This window comes from Armigeres subalbatus, chromosome 3 (genome assembly GCF_024139115.2).
Source record: "Armigeres subalbatus isolate Guangzhou_Male chromosome 3, GZ_Asu_2, whole genome shotgun sequence".
In the NCBI taxonomy this organism is placed as follows: Eukaryota; Metazoa; Arthropoda; class Insecta; order Diptera; family Culicidae; genus Armigeres; species Armigeres subalbatus.
This window is the reverse complement of record NC_085141.1, coordinates 54,255,087-54,273,766: the sequence shown is the minus strand read 5'-3', so window position 1 is coordinate 54,273,766 and position 18,680 is coordinate 54,255,087. Positions and strand designations below refer to the sequence as shown.

The following is an 18,680-nucleotide window of genomic DNA, read 5'->3' as shown; positions in this document are numbered from 1 at the left end:
ATTTGAGACGTTAGTAGAAGACCAATACTCAGAAGACAAAGCTGGGTTGACATCGAGGCAGCCTTGGTTGATTATGTAGACCATTTGATTCAAACTCCAGGACAATTTGGAGATCTTACAACATCTCATATACCTGGACTTGAGACGCAAGTGAATGACAAATACTCGGAGGGCATGATTGGGTTGATACCGCGGCTGGGGGCACTATGGAGTCCTTGGTTGATTCATTACAAAATTTGATTCAAACTCCAGGACAATTAGGAGATCTTACAACACCTCATATGTCTTGTTTTGAGACGCAAGTGAAAGACAAATACTCAGAGAACATTATTGAGTTAATACCACGGCTTAGGACATCATATAGGCTTTGGTTGATTTGATAGACCATTTGATTTAAATTCCAGGACAATTTGGAGATCTTACAATATCGAATATGCCTGTATTTAAAACGTTAGTAAAAGACCAACACTCAGAAGACACAATTGGGTTGACACCGAGGCTGAGGACATCGTGGAATCCTTGTTTGATTCGGTAGACCATTTTATTCAAACTCCAGGACAATTTGCAGATCTTAAAACATCTCATATACCTGGACTTGAGACGCAGGTGAAAGACTAATACTCGGAAGGCATGACTGAGATTATACCGCGACTGAGGACATCATGCAAGCCTCAGTAGATTCGGTAGACCGTTTGATTCAAACTCCAGGACGATTTGGAGATCTTACAACTTCATACATGCAAGAATGGAAGACGGATGTGAAAGACAAATAATCGGAGGACAAAATTGGGTTGACACCGAAACTGGAGACATCATGGAAGCCTTGGTTGATTCGGTGGACCATTTGATTCAAACTTCAGGACAATTTGGAGATCTTACAACACCTCATATGTCTTGTTTTGAGACGCAAGTGAAAGACAAATCCTCGGAGGACATAATTGAGTTGATACCACGACTTTGGATATCATGAAGGCTTTGGTTGATTCGGTAGACCATTTGATTCAAACTCCAGGACAATTTGGAGATCTTATAACATCTGCTGGATTCGGAGAGATCTTACAATACCTCATGTAAGACGCAAGTGAATGTATTTGAATGTATCCTCACTATCAATAAATTAAGTGAAGTACTAGAAATTTTAGCAAAAATTTTTTTTACGTCACATTCGATTTACGTCCCCCCAATAAGTGACGTAAAAAGAGGGTTGAGTGTACTAGTATAATGAATGAATCCTTTATTTGGGAATTATGGATAGAGAAACCTGAAAAGTGTTGCAAGTCACCCCTTTTGACGGTCACTCACGCATGGTGCCTCAATGATTGTGATTTGAGTATAATTCTACCAAACCTTGTTGAACAGTAGAACAGATACGATGCCGTAATACCAAGTGAGTGAAGTATGAACAACGATGGACGGAGAATTCACAAATAGAAATGCTGGCGTTACATTATTCTCGAGGTATTGTGATTGTTATTGATGTAGTTCTAAATAAGTTTTGGCTCACAGTAGTCTTTATTTTTTCTTAAATCTATCTAAATCTTTCAGTTCAATTTCCTAGAAAAATAGTTTATCATAATCAATAAAAATTAATCTCTTCCGAATTGGCCTCTACTGTGCTAATTTTCGGTTATAATTAGGCTTAAAATAGACATCACCGTGAACCCTAGAATCACTGCAATCAGTTGCAGTAATCCAAGGTGTCGAATCCGCATCATGGCTCGCTTTCCTCGTTCTCGGGGAAGAACCTCACTGACTGTTACATAAAGCAGAGTGCCACCGGCAACCCCTTGTAAAGTTGGTATCACCAGCTCATTAAACGTTTGTCCAATGTCGTCAAGTATCATACCTACGCCAATACCGGCCACCGAACCCACCGCAAAAGTAAGGATTTGCAAAATGTGCGACCACCTATGTCGGCTTCCGTGTGAACAAATTTCAACGCCCAAACAAAAGCCCACCACGTATTTGTGAGCGCTGACGGCTCCAAGCAAGAGTAGGACTCCTGGTGCCGTACTTTGCACCCCGATGGCAAGTCCCTCAAGCAACGAGTGGACTACTAGTGCCAGCAGTAAGCTAAAAACGCCTGTAACCGGCTCTGACATATCTCCGGTTATGATAACAGCCCTCGGGATGCTTTCTGTTGAATCAGAAGAACAGGACAAACCGAGAGTTTGACTGTTCCCAGGTGCATCATAGTCCGACGCTCGCTGTGCAATTTGAATTGTGCTGTCACTGTAATGAAATAACATTATTGTAAGATGCCAATTGAATATTGACGTCAGAAGACAAACCTTTTACTTAGCAATTTGGTTTCCTCACTAGTTCCGTATCCCCTATTGTCGAGGTCTCCATTATTAGAATCTCGACTGACACGCCTTCCAGAAGACACGGCTCCGTCGCTTTGCTGTCCATTGCAATTGTTGTGACTATGCCCATGACTATGGCCTGCACCACACATATGACTAAGTTCATCTACGGCGTAGATCAGGAAGAATCCAATGCAAAATATGATCTCTGCATACTCTTTCAGTGCAACCCGAACTTCTGGTAGCATGTGTACTAGAGCCGTTGCCAACAGAACTCCTGCTCCGAAGCATAGCAGAAATGATATCAACGCCGGAAATCTCTCTCGATTCCGCTGGGAGCAAAACAGCGGCAATATTCCGGATATAAAACTACCCAATCCAAGGGCTAAAATAGCTAGCAGCTTAGCTTCGTTTTTGCTCATGCCAGTTTCCTCTATGTGTGCGGTAATGTTCAATGTTTGTTCTCTCATAATTAGTGGATGTGCCGTATCCACGTCGAGACTGGTGGCAAGGTGCTCCATTGTGTGTTCTGAGAGGTGTTTCGAGATCAGTTACCGGGGCGAGACTGCTAATGGGAACTCAGCTATGTGTCTGGAGAGACACCCTCGCGCTTATCATTTGTTTACTGTTCGAGAGCAGATTTGCGATGGCAAGCAAAGATTAGAAGATACTTTAAGGTCGGTTAAAATCTGTGGAAGGAGAAAAAAAAACAAATGTGAGATTGGTGATACGCATTATGGGTGTCGGTTTGTTTAGCTATTGCTGGAGCTTATCTATACAACAGGTGAGATATTGTAGGTCAAGGTGCTGGCGGATAATAACTAGCGCTTCGTTATGCAAATTGCTTTGGATGTACATATAGGGTCAGAAAAGTATTTGCCTTGTTTGTAGTCTTCTTCTTTTCATTGGCATTACATCCCCCACTGAAACATTGCGGCCTCGTGTTCATTATTCACTTATACAGTTATTAACTGCGAGGTTTTTAATAATAGTTTCAATTTTTGCATTATTCGTATATCGTATGGGCTAATACGATGATACTATTATGCCCAGGAAAGTCGACACAATTTCAAACCCGAACATTTTCTTGATCAAAACCCATATTTGCCCATATTGCATATGTGACCCATCCGTCCTGAAAGGGTTAAATACGGCATCTACTCACTCACTCACTTATGGGTCCAGAGCACCCCTCAGGAGTCAACGAAAAAGATCTTCATCTTTTTTGTAAAGTACCTATGAATGGTTGACTCGCTTGCATTTACAATCTTAAATTTCTGTTGATATCGGTTTTTGATGGTTTTTGAGCTCAGCATTCGAGATCTTGTTACGAGGCCACCTGGCTCGAATTATAAAACGTAGACATCGCATCGGTTGATGAGAACTTGCAGCTTCGGCGTGATCTCTACTGATACACACCAACTAATCTGATTTAGCAAAGGCAGCCCCAGCTTTCTTGACCCGTGTTTCTATGTCCTATATCCCGGATCAATCTATATCTATATACATAAAAATGAATTTCTGTCTGTCTGACCCTTATAGACTCGGAAACTACTGAACCGATCGGCGTGAAAATTTACATGCAGAGGTTTTTGGGGTCGGGGAAGGTTCTTAAGATGGTTTGAGACCCCTCCCTCTTTTGTAAAGGGGAGCTCCCATACAAATGGAACACACATTTCTGCTTAACTCGAGAACTAATCAGAGAATAAATCAATTTTAGGCGAAACAAAGTTCGTCGGGTCTGCTAGTAATGCATAATTAAATTATTACAAGGGGAGTTATTTATTTCAGATATTGTAACAATATGTATTATAAATTTGGCTGGTTACTTGTTAAAATAACAAAAACTATATCAAAAATCCCTTTAGCCGTAACACAATTAAATCAGAAATTGATACCTTCATATCAACATTCTAACAAACGTTGATATACAGGGGTTAGACAAAAAGGTTGAGATAGGCAAAAATTTGTCGAAGTTCAAATTTGCATAACTTTGCGTAGAATGATCCGATTTTGATCAAACCGGGACCATCGGACGCGGAAACTCTTCTAGTATACTGGCCCTATGCGAAACCTCTGATTGACCCTTGGCCACCGGTGGTGTCCGGGTTTTCCAAGGGTATGTTAAAAATGCATTTTTTTCTGCTGCTTGTCATTTTATATGTCGTTTACTGCCATCATGTTTTATGCTTTCCCCAAAAACTAGAACTAATATGCTGACCAATGCTGGCTGCAGATCGAAAATCCGTTCGGTATACGCAGAGATATGGCCATTTTCGTGAAAACGATACGGGATTGGCCATACACCCTGAACAAATGTCACTTTCGCAGAACTTCCGGAACCTGTTACAAATTGGCCAAAGAGTCTTACAGTTCTCAAAATATATCTCTAATAAAGATCCTATATTCATCGTCTTGGGAAAACATGAATTTTGACACCCATATATGCATGGTTCCAGATGGTGCCAAAACCGACTCCTCCTGGAAGGCATATGGAACCTGCTATAAGGGTGGCAGTGGACACTATCATTTTGGAAATGTTTCTGTAATCATCGTCTCGCAAAGCCATGAAGTCAGATACTCATATTTGAATTATTCCGATTTGTTATCATTTCATCATGTTCCCGGAACCGTTTATACAGAAATGGCCATATCTCTGCGTAGTTTAGATGGATTCTCGATCTACAGCCACCATTGGACGGCTTATTAGTTCTAGTTTTCGGAGAAAGTATAAAACATGATGAATGTTAACGTCACATAAAATTACAAGCAGTGGAAAAAATGCATCTTGAACATACCCTCGGAAAACTCGGAACATCTCCGGTGGCCAAGAACTAATCTATGGTTTTGTAGGAGAACAGTATACTAGAAGAGTGTCCGCTTCTGATGGTCCTGGTTTTATCAAAATCGGATTATTATACGCAAAGTTATGCTGATTTGAATTTCGACTTATTTTTACCTATCTCAACCTTTTTGTCTAACCCCTCTATTTGTGCGGTGCAAAAATCTACTTCCAAGGTAATTACCTACATCACAGATAAAAATATGGTACGCTACAACGAAGGGTTCTTATCCATAATGTAGGTAATTAACTATGTTCCAGCTATTAATATCGTTCAATTTATACTGAAGGTGTCAACCTCTGATTTTTTTTTCTAATCTTTACAAAAAAATAGGCTTTTAGGCAATTATTTTATTAAAATATACATAGCTAATGTTGTTATAATTTTGATAAGAAATAAAACTGATCGAAGCCACATTTTTATCGAATTATACACGATGTTTTAAGTAACAACCATTGATAGAATTGAATTATAATTTTGTTATGCATTCTTTTACGAGAGGTGGCAAAACACAAATTTATTACTAATGGGCACTGCGTTTGGTTGCACCATATGATGGATCCATTTCAAAAGCAATGCTTAATGAGTTTCTAAGAAAACCAAAAGCCACAAGTAAAAAGATGAAACACTTTGGTCGGATTTGTCATTAACTCTCTTCGAAATATTTATAACACGTAGTTAGGCCAATTGGCCAATATTTGTGAAAACACCTTTATATGTTTCCTATTGTATTTCGAGTGAAGAGTAATAGCACGAATAAAATTAAAAAAAACTCATTTGATTATCTTGAAAATGAATGAATCTGCGATTTTAACATAGGGGAAGATTTCACAGCACCGGACACCTCCCAATACCGAACACTTCTCAAAACGACAATTGCAGAGGTTTCCCCAACTTATATAGTACAAAAGAAAGCTATTGAAAAGTCCTTTACCTGCATGGAATATTAGATTCTAATGTTGTACATTATGTACAAAATTTAAAATTTAAGTAAAATTGCCAGAAATTTCCATGTATCGCCTTCGTAATTGGAGACATTTTTCTGAACCGTGAATAATTCCACAAAAGTTAATCATCGAAATACATCGTCGAAGAAAATGTTCAAATGAACAAAATATTGTTTGTATGAACCATCAATGATCATATTTTGTGTATATGGTATACAAGTAAGTAGTGGGGATCTCCCACTACTTGTATCGACCCATCATTACCAAAATAAAACTATAAGTAACAATACAATGTTCGCTAGTTTTAATATTGAAACGGCTAACGCTAAATATGTATAATTATTCGTTCTTTGAATAAGGCTCCACCCTATTCTTTCTATAACCAGGCACTACACGTAGCGATTCAAAATGAATATTTTCTCTATGTATTGGATGGCATGTGCAAGTGTAATGCAATGTATGTATGCCATACTTACACCGAATGAACATCCCTATCCAGCGCACCAACACTGACTTGTATCTTCTCATATCAAGCCAAGACTCAAGACAGACTGAAAAGATTAACGATAGGTCTGTGTGATTTTGTTCCTATGGGTTTTCACATGGAAAATCAAAATTTAGGCCCCTTTCAAAATACATGGGGACCAAAATCCGGTCGTAAATTTTCCAGAAGTATGAGGCTACCTTCACCAGTACTGAGATTTTCATTTTCATTGGGGGCAGTCACGCGATATTTACGTTTAGCTCTCTCTCTCTCTCGCTCTCATAAAAAACATAAACAATGAAAAGAATTTCGCCAAATTTTCATGGTTTTTAATTTCATGAAAGAGCATTAAAGCAAATTAAAGTAATGTAAACAAGCGGTCTCTGCTTCAGTATTACTTCCAACACGAAAATCAGAGACAATATAATAATTTTATCGACTAGTCATTATTGTTGGCTCAATTCTATTAAAATGATTTAGAAATTCAGATTTCAAAACAATGCAAACATTCCCATCACGAGTGCTTGTAAAGTGATAGTTGACCGGGAGCTCGCTGCATTTTCTACATGGTCTCTTGAAAATGAAAATGCCCCTGTTTTCGCTTTCGCATGACAATCATGAAAACTATCAGTGCTGAGTCCTTTACTCAAATTATTTCTTATATTGTGATGCTTTCATTCTGAATATCCACGGTTTACTAGTCTTGCTATATGGAGTTTTTTCTCTCACACAAATACTTCTGCTAAAAAAAACTATGATTGTATACGAATGTTTTTAGTTTTCATGGTCACGTTTGACAGAACGTTTTTCCCATATTTGCACATTGTCATTCCTGTCATATGGGCCATGCAAATAATCGAGATGTTTGATGATTGAGCTCAACAAAACAAAGTACTGAAACGCATTTTTTCAGCAGCGGGAACATAAGCAAATGTATGAACCCGTGTAGTTTGTTTGCGAATACAACTAACATAAGAGTGTGTTATTGATAGCGGAACTGAAGCTTTAATTATTCTACTTCAATCGATTTTGTTTAGATTGAAGCGCGAATAAACAATTAGTCCATACAACTCTCATCCTTTAGTACATGTGCACTAATTGTATCTATATCACTTTCCAGGAAATTAGAAATATTCCACAGCCACGATCGTTATTTTCCAATTACCGCACAAACGATTATAACAATGTTCACGATCGACTAGCACGTACCCTTTGTTCACTGTTGTGACTGCATTTTCGCAACTCTGTTCGATCTGGTTCGATTCAGACCCTGATCTTTCGCCGTGGCAGAAGATGCATCGCGAGCAAGATGGTTACACAATTGCGGTCGAGCTTTATAGCGCAGGAGTTTGTTTTCGTTGACCTCAACTGCACCACACTTGTGAGTCACTTCGATTTCGACACAAAACAAAACTGTATGAGGTGTTGCTTTGTGATGGTCGATACGTCGTTGGAAACGGTTGAAAATGAACTAAAATTTAGTAGACGAAATAACGTACCCACAAGCGCGATGCATACAACGATATTTGTACAGAGGGAATGGTTTAAAATGCGCCATTGAACGCATTAGGTGCGGGTTGTCAGTTGTATCAAGGATTTTACTTATTTTTAATGTTCACAATAAACTAATCCAATTTCCGATCAACATTGTTAGAAATATTATATCGATAAAAAATCATCGATGTTTTAAGACATTGAAATTTCAAAAAGCTTTTAAACAGAATAAAAATATGCAGGGCTGAAAGCGTGTTCTATATGATAAGTTATGAAAAACTAAATATTGTTCTATGTTTAATAACCCAATTTTCACCCTTAACAAGATTTTTTTTTGTAGAAAACTCATTTAATTAACCTAATAGTGATACTGCCTTTCTCTCATTTAGCAATGACACCAACCTTTTCTGAGTCAATTAGTAGGGGAACTGTCCAGATCTCCATCTCACTGAACATATATTCATCTCATTGCGAAACAAAGAAATACAGCACCAATTTTGTTGCTTCTTTCTGTCAACATGTGTCAGTAGATATCACACTACAGAACCAAATGAATATGAAATAAAATGTGGATATGTGTAAGCAACAAACAGTAATATGATTTTTTTTTTTGCGGATTTGAATTTCCGAGTAATTTTTTTCAGAAACTGCTTCCTTCATTATTTTTCTCAGTAATAGTTTTTACTTACAAGAAATTTAGTTTAGCTCGATTTAATCAGAATCGCTGTGTTTCAGTGAATTTCATTGAACTACTCGTATGATAAAAATTTTGCTACTTAGCTTAACATGTTTTGTGACGAACGAAACCTCATTTTTACTGAAATTTCGATTAAAAGTATGTTTGCTTAAATTTAGCTATGCTCACTGGGGTAAGTAAAGAATCAGTCAGCCATTATGATATGTTTGCTTATCACTTGTTCACAAGCAATTATCGTCCACTGGAACACCTTCTCTACTCCCATCGTACTAAAACCACAAAACAATTACACCATCTAGATAACAAAGATAAGACTCAAATACACAAGAGCCTAGTATGGTATAGCACGAGCCCTAGTACAATTCTTAAATGGCGGGATAATCATACCCACTACTAGAGCACAGACAAACAGTCACAACACTTGTTAAATTCTCATCGCACACTGATTTACTCGTCAATTTAAATAATCATTAGTTGACCAAGCACCCACTCATGGAGCGCGCATTGAATTAGACCGCCATCGGATTTGATTTGATTTCAGACCGCCATCGGGTTCGTCATTCGACTAATTTAGTGAAAACAAGTTGTCGAAAGAGTTTGTACGACGATGAATCTGGTGACTGAATATTCAATGTGTTATGTCTGTGACCAGAGTAAGTTTCACCAAAATCTATATTGTCAACGTTGATTCACGCACATGAACATTTTGCGATGAAACAGTCTACAGTCGACTCTCTAAATCTCGATGTTCTATATCTCGATATCTCTCCCTACCATCGACAGTTTAGTTTTCTACATCTCTATAACCTGCCTATCTCGATGTGTTCTGATCATATTTTGTTCAGGATTCACCCTGCTTATGTCGATATGTTCATATTTTTAGGCTACTAGACCATATTTGGACAATAACAAACACATCGACAAAAAGAAACGACATTTGTTTTCTTGTCGTTTTTAGTAGCAACGAGCTTTTTTGAATCTAGTGTCCATTTCAATTTTCCTTACATTCTTCGATCTCTCTTTATCTCGATGGTCCCTTCAATATCAGGATGTAGAGAGGCGACTGTATAATCAATTAAAAATGATCAACAAATATCTTATTTTTTATAAAGAAATTGAGGCCTAGCCGAGCAGGAGCGACGACCCCTATAACAGAAGTTGGTATGAACTTGCCTTGCATAAGAGGTAAAGTGCCAAAAAAAAACCTTAAAAATCAAACGAGTGAACTTCCCACAAAGCTGCTGCATAAATTGTTATCAAAAAAAAAAAAGGTCTAAGTGGACCTTTGGTTTACCCAACCACCCCCCAGAGTCTACGTGGTTTATGGACAGCCCCTTATTTGAGTAAGGTTATTTTCTCCTGCTCGGGAAAAGCAAAATATTCGCAAAAAGCATTAAATTTCATATCGGAAAACTGCAAAAAATCAAGACAAAATTTTCAAAACGACTTATCTGCTTTTGTTGGATTGCGTCGAAGTGCTATCAGATTCGTCAAATCGACGATTGAATCTTTGTTTACAAAAGCAGATAAGTCGTTTTGAAAATTTTGTCTTGAAATGTTCCAGACTGTTCCAGAAACTACAAGCACACAAACAATTAGTCGTAAAATTGAACTACGGCTCCCAAACAGTATAAATCATTAGTTTTCTGTACAATGCCCCGGCCATGTGCCCAAGTAGTGATTTACCGGATTTACCCTATACGAAGGCAAATTATCCAACTTCGGAAATAGTGCGTTCACCAAAAGATGCGCTAAATAACACAAAGTTTGACAGATAAAACTTCAGTAGAATGTTCGGTTCGGAAGTCCCTACTTCCGAATTATATTTAATGTATGCTAAGCCGACTATATTAATTTGTTCGTATTACAGTGACTATAATAACAGTGTCGTCAAGTGTCAGAATTGGAACAGAATCATCTGTCAGTGCCATACAAATGCACGTTCCAAACGAGCAGGAGACTGTGGCACATGACGTTACAGATATGTTCCGATTTTATCACGTTCCGATTTTGTCACGCTCCGATTTCGTCAACAAAATTATTCCGTTTTTATCAACAAGAAAATTCAATCATTTTTTTAGAGATTTAGCTTTTAAAATTAAATGACTTGGGTTAGTGTTTGGCCAAATGTTGTATTTATAGTATTTCAAGCACTAGCGGTAAAAAAGCCGTAACTAACAAGACAAGGTTTCTCTTTACCGACTTCTCCCCATCGGAATAAAAGATACAAGATGCGGGTTTGTTTGCACTTTATTACTTCAGTACGAAGGATTACATTGTTATCTGGCGGAGATCGTAGTAGTCAAGGCTCGCGAACTGACGCGTTTTTCCTGTCACCATATTTTTTTGCTCCCGAAAATTGTATTAATAGAAATTATGTTATAGTGGATTTCTTGGAACTGCGTGATTGAGCAGACAAATGCTGATCAAAATGTTGCGATCTTTTTGCGCCATCCATAGTAGAGAAGTTCAAAGGTAATGAAGGTCATTGTCATGGAACGGCTGGAAAACACCAACGGCCGGCGTCTTATCATCACCATGAACGCCGGAGCCTTCATTCTGACACACACCTTCCCGACAACCCCCTTGTTGGATGTTCTTTGGTAAGGTAAAAATGCTGGACGCAGACTGCATTCGTGTGGTAAGTTATCTAATGAATCCTTAAATTGAATTTTAAACTGAATTTTGCAATTTTGCTTGCCGTTGTGGTACGTTGTTAGTCCAGCAAATGTTTGAGTTTTTTTGTTTGTGCTTTATTAGAATGATTTTTTACACATAGTGCTAGCATAACTGGGCGTTCCCATAAAGGTAACAAATTCAACATTTTATCTATATTGATGGCATCAGGAATATAGCGGTAGGTTATTTCATTCTCATCTCCTCTTTGAACGTTCAACGCCAAAACATGAATTTAAATCGTCCATAAGGCATAATGTTTTTGTTCTAGTTCGTTATGTTTTGGAAAAATGTCTCTCCAAATCGATATCTTCTCTATCTATTCTAGTTGTTTGACTCTTCTTTAACTCGTCTGATTAGTAAATTTTTTTGGATGAATTATAAAAGCTTGAGTTTTATTAATCAAATGGAAATTAGCAACGCACTCTTAAATTATTAGTTAATAATCATCCTAACACGAAATTCGACAAAAAAATTATAAAACAAAATGCGAGATAGTTTAGTTTTATGGTGTGAAGGAATGCATAGAAGCAATAATTAGGCTATAGTTTCAAGGCTAGTCTACGTAATGGATATTCTATTTGCTGCTGTTTCGCATGTTGCTTTCATTGAAGATTAGGTTAATGAAAAATGTTTGATCTTTCTCGTAAATTGATGCATACTGAATAATTTATAACAAATCAAGAAAGTGGTTAATTTGCTCAAAACTTCACGTGTCGTGTGATGTTTTCTCCTGTGCGGTACGTCATTTCCTGAGTGGGACCACGTAATATTACAATTACAGAAACACCCAGCATACATTTTGCAGGGGCAGATCATGTTAAAATTATCACAAACCAATTTGCATTCCAATACAGTACATAGTTAGCTTTCTGGTACACCAACGTACATAGAGATATAACAAAATTTGCAATTTTATCTGTACGTGAAAAAAGCTATGTTTTATATTAATTATTTTCCCTCGCGTTAGCTGAATATGAAAAAATCACACTTTCTGATTATTGCGGACAGTTTAAAGATAAATTAACAATAGCTCTACCGGAGCGATTAATTGTCTGCCCTATACGTTGGGTGAATAATGTCACAACAAAATACGTCGTAACTGATCTTTACTTTGTTCTCGCATCAACATTAACATGCTAGTTACTTGGATTACATCACTTACCAAGGTGAATCCTGATCTAAGTAATGACACTTCCTCTCCCTATTTACAATATCCTTCCCGTAACAACCGTAGAGATGCAGACGATTCGTCGGTCTCTAAAACAACGGTTGTTACAATAACATTCCTTCCCTTCCCTCGATGATCGTAAGGACGTGGCCGGCGCCGTTATTGACCCATTAAAAGTTGAGCTTTCGGAACGTGCACATTGAGGATGGAAAGCTAATCCCAAGTCCCATCTGTTGGTTCCCTGTGCAATTCCGCTAGTTCCGGTCAATCACGGAGTAGCAACTACGAATTGTACGATCATCTCATGCTCATGCTCATGCATGCTCAGTACGAAGGATTACATTGTTATCTGGCGTTCTGATATAACCGAAAAATCGTTGAGAAACTTTTTCGGATGTTCTAGGCCGTCCAAACTGTTCTGGAGTACATATCCTCGAATGCATTAGGAAATATGTCCACACAAAAAATCTCCTAAGCTGGGATTTATGTCCAAAAATATCTATGTGATCATAAGACATAAATTGATCGAGTTTTGGATAAACGTAAACTATTTCAGGGTCTCCAAAACGCCCTGGAGTTCAGAACATGTGATATACCCGATCAACCAAGCCTTGAACGACGTATTCGTGCATCGTTGAACATCTTAGCAGGTACATTGTGCCGATAAGATTTCACTCATTACTTTTACACGCAACTATACGCCTTTTAGTTTCTCCAAAACATTCTTGAGTTCAAATCAGTTCAGAACATGTGATCTACCCGATCAACCAAGCCCTGGACGATGTATCCATGCATCGTTGAACATCCCAGCAGATCCATTTAGCCGATAGTATTTCACTCATTATTTTTACAAGCTACTACAGGCCTTTTCGGTTGTTCAAAACGTCCTTGAGTTCAGAACATGTGATCTAGCTGCTCAACCAAGTCCTGAAAGATGTACCTGTGTATCGCTAATCATCCCAGCAGGTCCGTCGAGCCGATAGAATGGTACTTATTACTTTTACAAGCTACTACAAGTCTTTTCTGTTCTCTAAAATGTCCTGGACATGTGATCTACCCGTTCAACCAAGTCCCAAATGATATATCCGTGCATAACATCATAAACATTCCAGCAGTTCCATCGAGCTGGTAGGATATCACTTAATTATTTTACAAGCTCCATGAGTTGATGTTCTAAGACTCGATATCGAATCGTTGGAACAAATACCTTACAAATACCAATACCTTTTCCGAACTAAATCTATCACATGTTGTACATATGCATAATCAAGTTTCAGACATAGTAATTAATTTCCACTCCGGGTGGCTTAATACCCGGCATATAGGCAATTAATCTTTGAATGTACTGAAATGATGTCATACAAAAATATTTTCACGGTTACTTTGATAATCTTTTCGAACAATTTTCCAAGTTCTGTTCCACATCTCAATACCGACTTTATTACATCTCTTCAAAACGTCTTGGATCTCAGTTCATTTCACTACCGAATTTTCAACACGGCTTTAACCTATCCAATGATCCAACTTATAAATGATGTTAGATATGATACCCTAGTGAAGCCATTTAGCTTATATGACTTCAATCATCACTTGTTCTACCCATTGGCCTTTACGGTTGGCTAAAATATTCTGGAAGTCGTATTGTTTTATGTAACCATCCAAGTCCGTTATACGCCTCAACAAAAAAGTCCGCAGCTAAATTGCTCGACACAAACACCTCCTTAGTTATTGTGCATCTAATAGATATCTTGATCTTAACTCAAGATCATTTTGGAGGACCTTGGACATCTTCTTCTTTTGCTATGGATCTACATTCCAACTGGAACTTGGCCGGCTTTTCAACTTAGTATTCTATTAGAATTTCCTCAGTTATTAATTAAAAGCTTTTCTATGCCCACCATTGCATGAGTATGTATCTTGTGAGACTAGTACAAAGGAAACGCTATGCCCAGGACATCTAGAATGTTCCCCAAATGAAAATATTCTTGACCGGACCGGATCTAAGTGAACACCTCGTATTCCAGAAAATTTTGTTTACATTATTCCTATTGGATATATTAAGTTTATGCCAAAGACATTGCAAAAACTTTGATTGATTGACCTTGAGCTGAACTCGAGAATGTTTTGGAGTACCTTGAACATCTCAAATTTACGAGAATTGAGTTTGCATGGTGCGCACATGCTTATTGAACCATGTTGGGTACATATCGATGTTGAGGACATTGCACGAAGCCTTGGTTGTCCGGTAGATACTTTAGGTTGAACTTGGCAACGTTTTGGAATACCTTGACCATCATTGAGAAAACTGGATTTAAATTATGCGCATGTGCCTATTGGACTGGATTGGGTATATGACGATGATGATGACTTTGCATAAGCCAGCAATAAATCATTTTTACTAAAATTTTAGCTTGAAAAAATCGTCTAAGAAAATTATTCCGGTTTTGTCACTGTTCCGATTTTATCAACTGAAACTCTTCTAAATGTGGAGTCAATCTGGGGTAGCATCAAATGATGATACTAAATAATAATGGTTCTACATTTCTTTCATAACAACAAAATATGTGAGAGTTTTCAAATGCTAGAAGCGATTGATCCTGTGCACCCGAATGGTGAAAAGAATCGATTTGAAAGATCTCTATTATGAGCAATATCAAGTTAGATTTCGGACGACTTACGAGCGTTTAAAATTTTGTTTTGTAAATACTTTCCATTTAAATTGTTTGTTTTCTTTTATTTGGTTAAGTTGTACAAGAAAAGGTTGTAATAATAGATTAAATGCACTACTTTCATTCGAAAACCCCTCAGCTCGATGTATTTTTTTAGCAGGCTGGTAGAACAGGTGTACCAAAAGTCCACGAGACGCCCCTGCATTTTAATCATTATAATATTGTGGCTTCTGTAAAGTTCGACTATTCCCTATCTGTTAAACTTTGTATGTTCTATATCTTGAAGCATGGAATGTTCGATGTGATAAGTAAGAAATGAGAAGTAAGTAGTGAAAAGTTTTAAGAGTGATTCGTAGCGAGTAGCGAGTAGTAGTGAGTAGCGAGTATAGATAGTGGAATATATAGAGGAGCGAAGATAAATCCTCTGTCTCCAAACGAACTGTCAAACGTGTCTCCAAACGAGCATGACGTCACGATTTCAATGGAAACGTTAAGGGCTGTGACGTCATATGCGCGTGTGCACGGGCAAAAAAATCGACTCAGTCATGCTTTCGCTCATCTATAGATTCTACTAGTAGCGAGATGTGAGATTTTTTCAACTGGGTATTCGGTCAAACCGCATTCAGGCAAATGGACACTGTCTCGACTTCCCGGGGCATGAAGGTATCGTCGTTCTAGCCTCATGATATACGAATGTAAAAATAGTTACTTGGCTTTAGTTAAGAAACATGGCATTTAATAACTGTGAAAGTTCTTAGCCATTTATAAGGCAGACGAATCTAAACAATAAATTTACAAAAACAACTATAAGAAACACTGTCTACATGGTATTAAACTCAAATGTATATTTGTTATACATTAAACAGTTTAGAAGCACTTCAAACTTAAAAATCACTCTAATAAAGCCCAAAAAAAAAGTAGAAGCATTGAAAAATTGGTGGCAATATACATAGTTGCCACTGCCTTGCAAGTGGGAAAACATTGGTGGCAATATATTTGCCACAGCCTTGCTAGCGCGATTTCGGCAACAACAAAGATTTTTTAAAATTAGGTTTCACATAAAACAAATCAAAGCAAGGCACGTTACGTTTTCAAGTGAAGAGTCCTAGTCGGAAAACGCATTACCGACGGATTTTTTTTGTACTTTTGAGCCCTTGAAAAAAAAAACGCAATTTCGACAGAAAGCCAAAAACCAAATACTCACAATAAGGCAAAGCATTTTTCACGCAAATCACGCCATCATCTAACACAGGAAATTCAAAATAATTGAAACCAATGGAGAAAAATATATGTTCTCGTTTTTTTAAAGAATAACATACGATCTGTTCGTCATAGAACTGTTCTCAAAATGACATTTCAAATTTTTTATGGCTCAAATTCATCTGGAGTGTTACTAGGTAGCAAATATAGCCACTACATGGGAAATAATAAGTGGAGCTTTTGTTAATAAACAGAAAAACATAATTCGTTGGTGGCAATATAGTTGCCACTGCCTAAAGGGTTTATGAACACTGATTTGCGAGACGGCAGTGTTCCAGTGGAACATATGATTGCGTATCGCAATGTAACTTTCTTTACTTCAATCTATGTTCCAATGTTTTACAATTACAATATTCATAATATCCTAAATATTATTAAGATCAACATGTTAGTTTCGACGTGCCTTAATGTTGGAACAGCGGAAACATCAAAGTTTAATATTGGTGGATACGATTTTTGTTAACTATAGGTATTTCCATTATTCTGCCATCAGCTGCCATGTGCAGTTGAACAACGTGAATGTTGATTGATGAATGCTCGATGTGTTATCGCTACGTAACCTTTATCTGTTCACATGTCGTTATTAACTCTAGCTATCATGTCAATTATGCTTGAATAAATGCATCATAATTATTTATTGGAATTTGAATAAATTTTCCTGTAAAGTCTACTATAATAGCACGGAAATCTGTTTGATAGGTTTACCGATCAGCAGTGCATAACAAAATTATAACTCAATTCTATCAATGGTTGTTATTTAAAACAACGTGTGTTATAATTAGATAATTCGATGAAAATGTGTCTTCGGCCAGTTTTATCTCAAATCAAAATTATAACAACATTAGTTATGTATATTTACACCAAACCATTGCCTACTTTTTTTGCAGATATTGAAAAAAAAGCGGAGGTAATCACCTCCAGTATAACTTGAATCTATGTTCGATATTAATAGCTAGTACAAAGTTAATTCCCTACATTATGGTTGGAATTCCTCGTTATAGCATACTTTAACACATTATTTTTACAATATTTTTCTTAAATAAATAACTCCCCTTGTTATAATTGTATTATGCATTGTTGATCGGGTTACTACTAAATAAGTACTGTATGCCGGTTGTCTAATTCTCCTGATATAATCAAACATATTAGTCACTCCTGTATTGGAAAGTATATGGAACGAGATGGGGATTTTTTCTACGATTCACAGAACATGATTTATTTTAAGACTTTTAATGTTTGCTCGAAACAATGTGGAACCAATTAGCGCTTGTCTCAAACACTTAACCAAATGAACTTTCGTTTGACATAAATATATCTTATCATGACTGAACCACCTGAAACGTACTACTGAAGGCAGTTGAAAGCAGCCCAATTAACATCTGACAGCATTACGTCTCCCAAGGTGCTAAGTGGCTAGTTCCCTTCTATCCAATATTCTCTTCACGGTTTTACATGTCTCGTATACTAAGTGTACTTAAAAGCTATAGAATTACTCCGGTTTTTCTATTCTAAACATCGTGTCACAAATATCGTTCACGATGTGCTACTAACGTTTTGCGTTTTAAACAATAATATGAAAATGGCATACCTGTCTGTCTAGTCAGTGCGTCTTATCATAGCACGTTGTGTTATTCCTCCAAAAACAAAACTCACTACCGCACCGCCACCGATAAGCGATAAGTCAGGTTCTACGGTCGCCAAAAAACTGACCTCAACGTTCCTCGAGGAGCGAGGTTTGGATTGGAGCGTTAGCAACACAACGGATGCCGAATGAATAGCATTCACCTACACAGACTGAATGTTATCAAATGAAAAGAAGTGAGTACATATATTCATTCACTAATCACTTTGATGCGGGTGGGTTAGAAGCAACAGATGAGAATGAACATACGGCAGCCGTAGGTAAATATGAATTTGGTATTTGGTATCGAGTTGGTATTGGTAAAATGGCTACCTGATAGCAATACAGTAGGGTTCATCAAAAATGCACCAAGCTGTTTTAGACACGTTAGACAAAATTTGTATTTAGGAACTATTTCAAGACAATTTTAATGTCCGCTACTGTTTTATGTCTGTCTTAACAACCAAACACCAGGTAAATATGATGCCGGCAGTTTATTGCTAGGTTACTGA

General features: G+C 37.4%; 1 protein-coding gene across 3 annotated transcripts; it reads right to left on the bottom strand.

The window, feature by feature from the left end:
• Window positions 1-1,489: 1,489 nt before the first annotated feature.
• LOC134219452 (zinc transporter ZIP3-like) lies at window positions 1,490-18,293 on the bottom strand. Of its 3 annotated transcripts, none has more exons than XM_062698182.1 (3): window positions 18,136-18,293; window positions 2,292-2,995; window positions 1,490-2,232 (listed from the first exon to the last, which is right to left on the bottom strand). In XM_062698182.1, exons 2-3 carry the CDS (start codon window positions 2,825-2,827, stop codon window positions 1,617-1,619), a joined length of 1,152 nt encoding a protein of 383 aa, XP_062554166.1. In that variant the 5' UTR covers window positions 2,828-2,995; window positions 18,136-18,293; the 3' UTR covers window positions 1,490-1,616. The 3 variants fall into 3 exon arrangements, with proteins under 3 accessions (XP_062554166.1, XP_062554167.1, XP_062554165.1); XM_062698183.1 differs by lacking the exon at window positions 18,136-18,293 and adding an exon at window positions 8,764-8,912; XM_062698181.1 differs by lacking the exon at window positions 18,136-18,293 and adding an exon at window positions 7,790-8,060.
• Window positions 18,294-18,680: the final 387 nt, after the last annotated feature.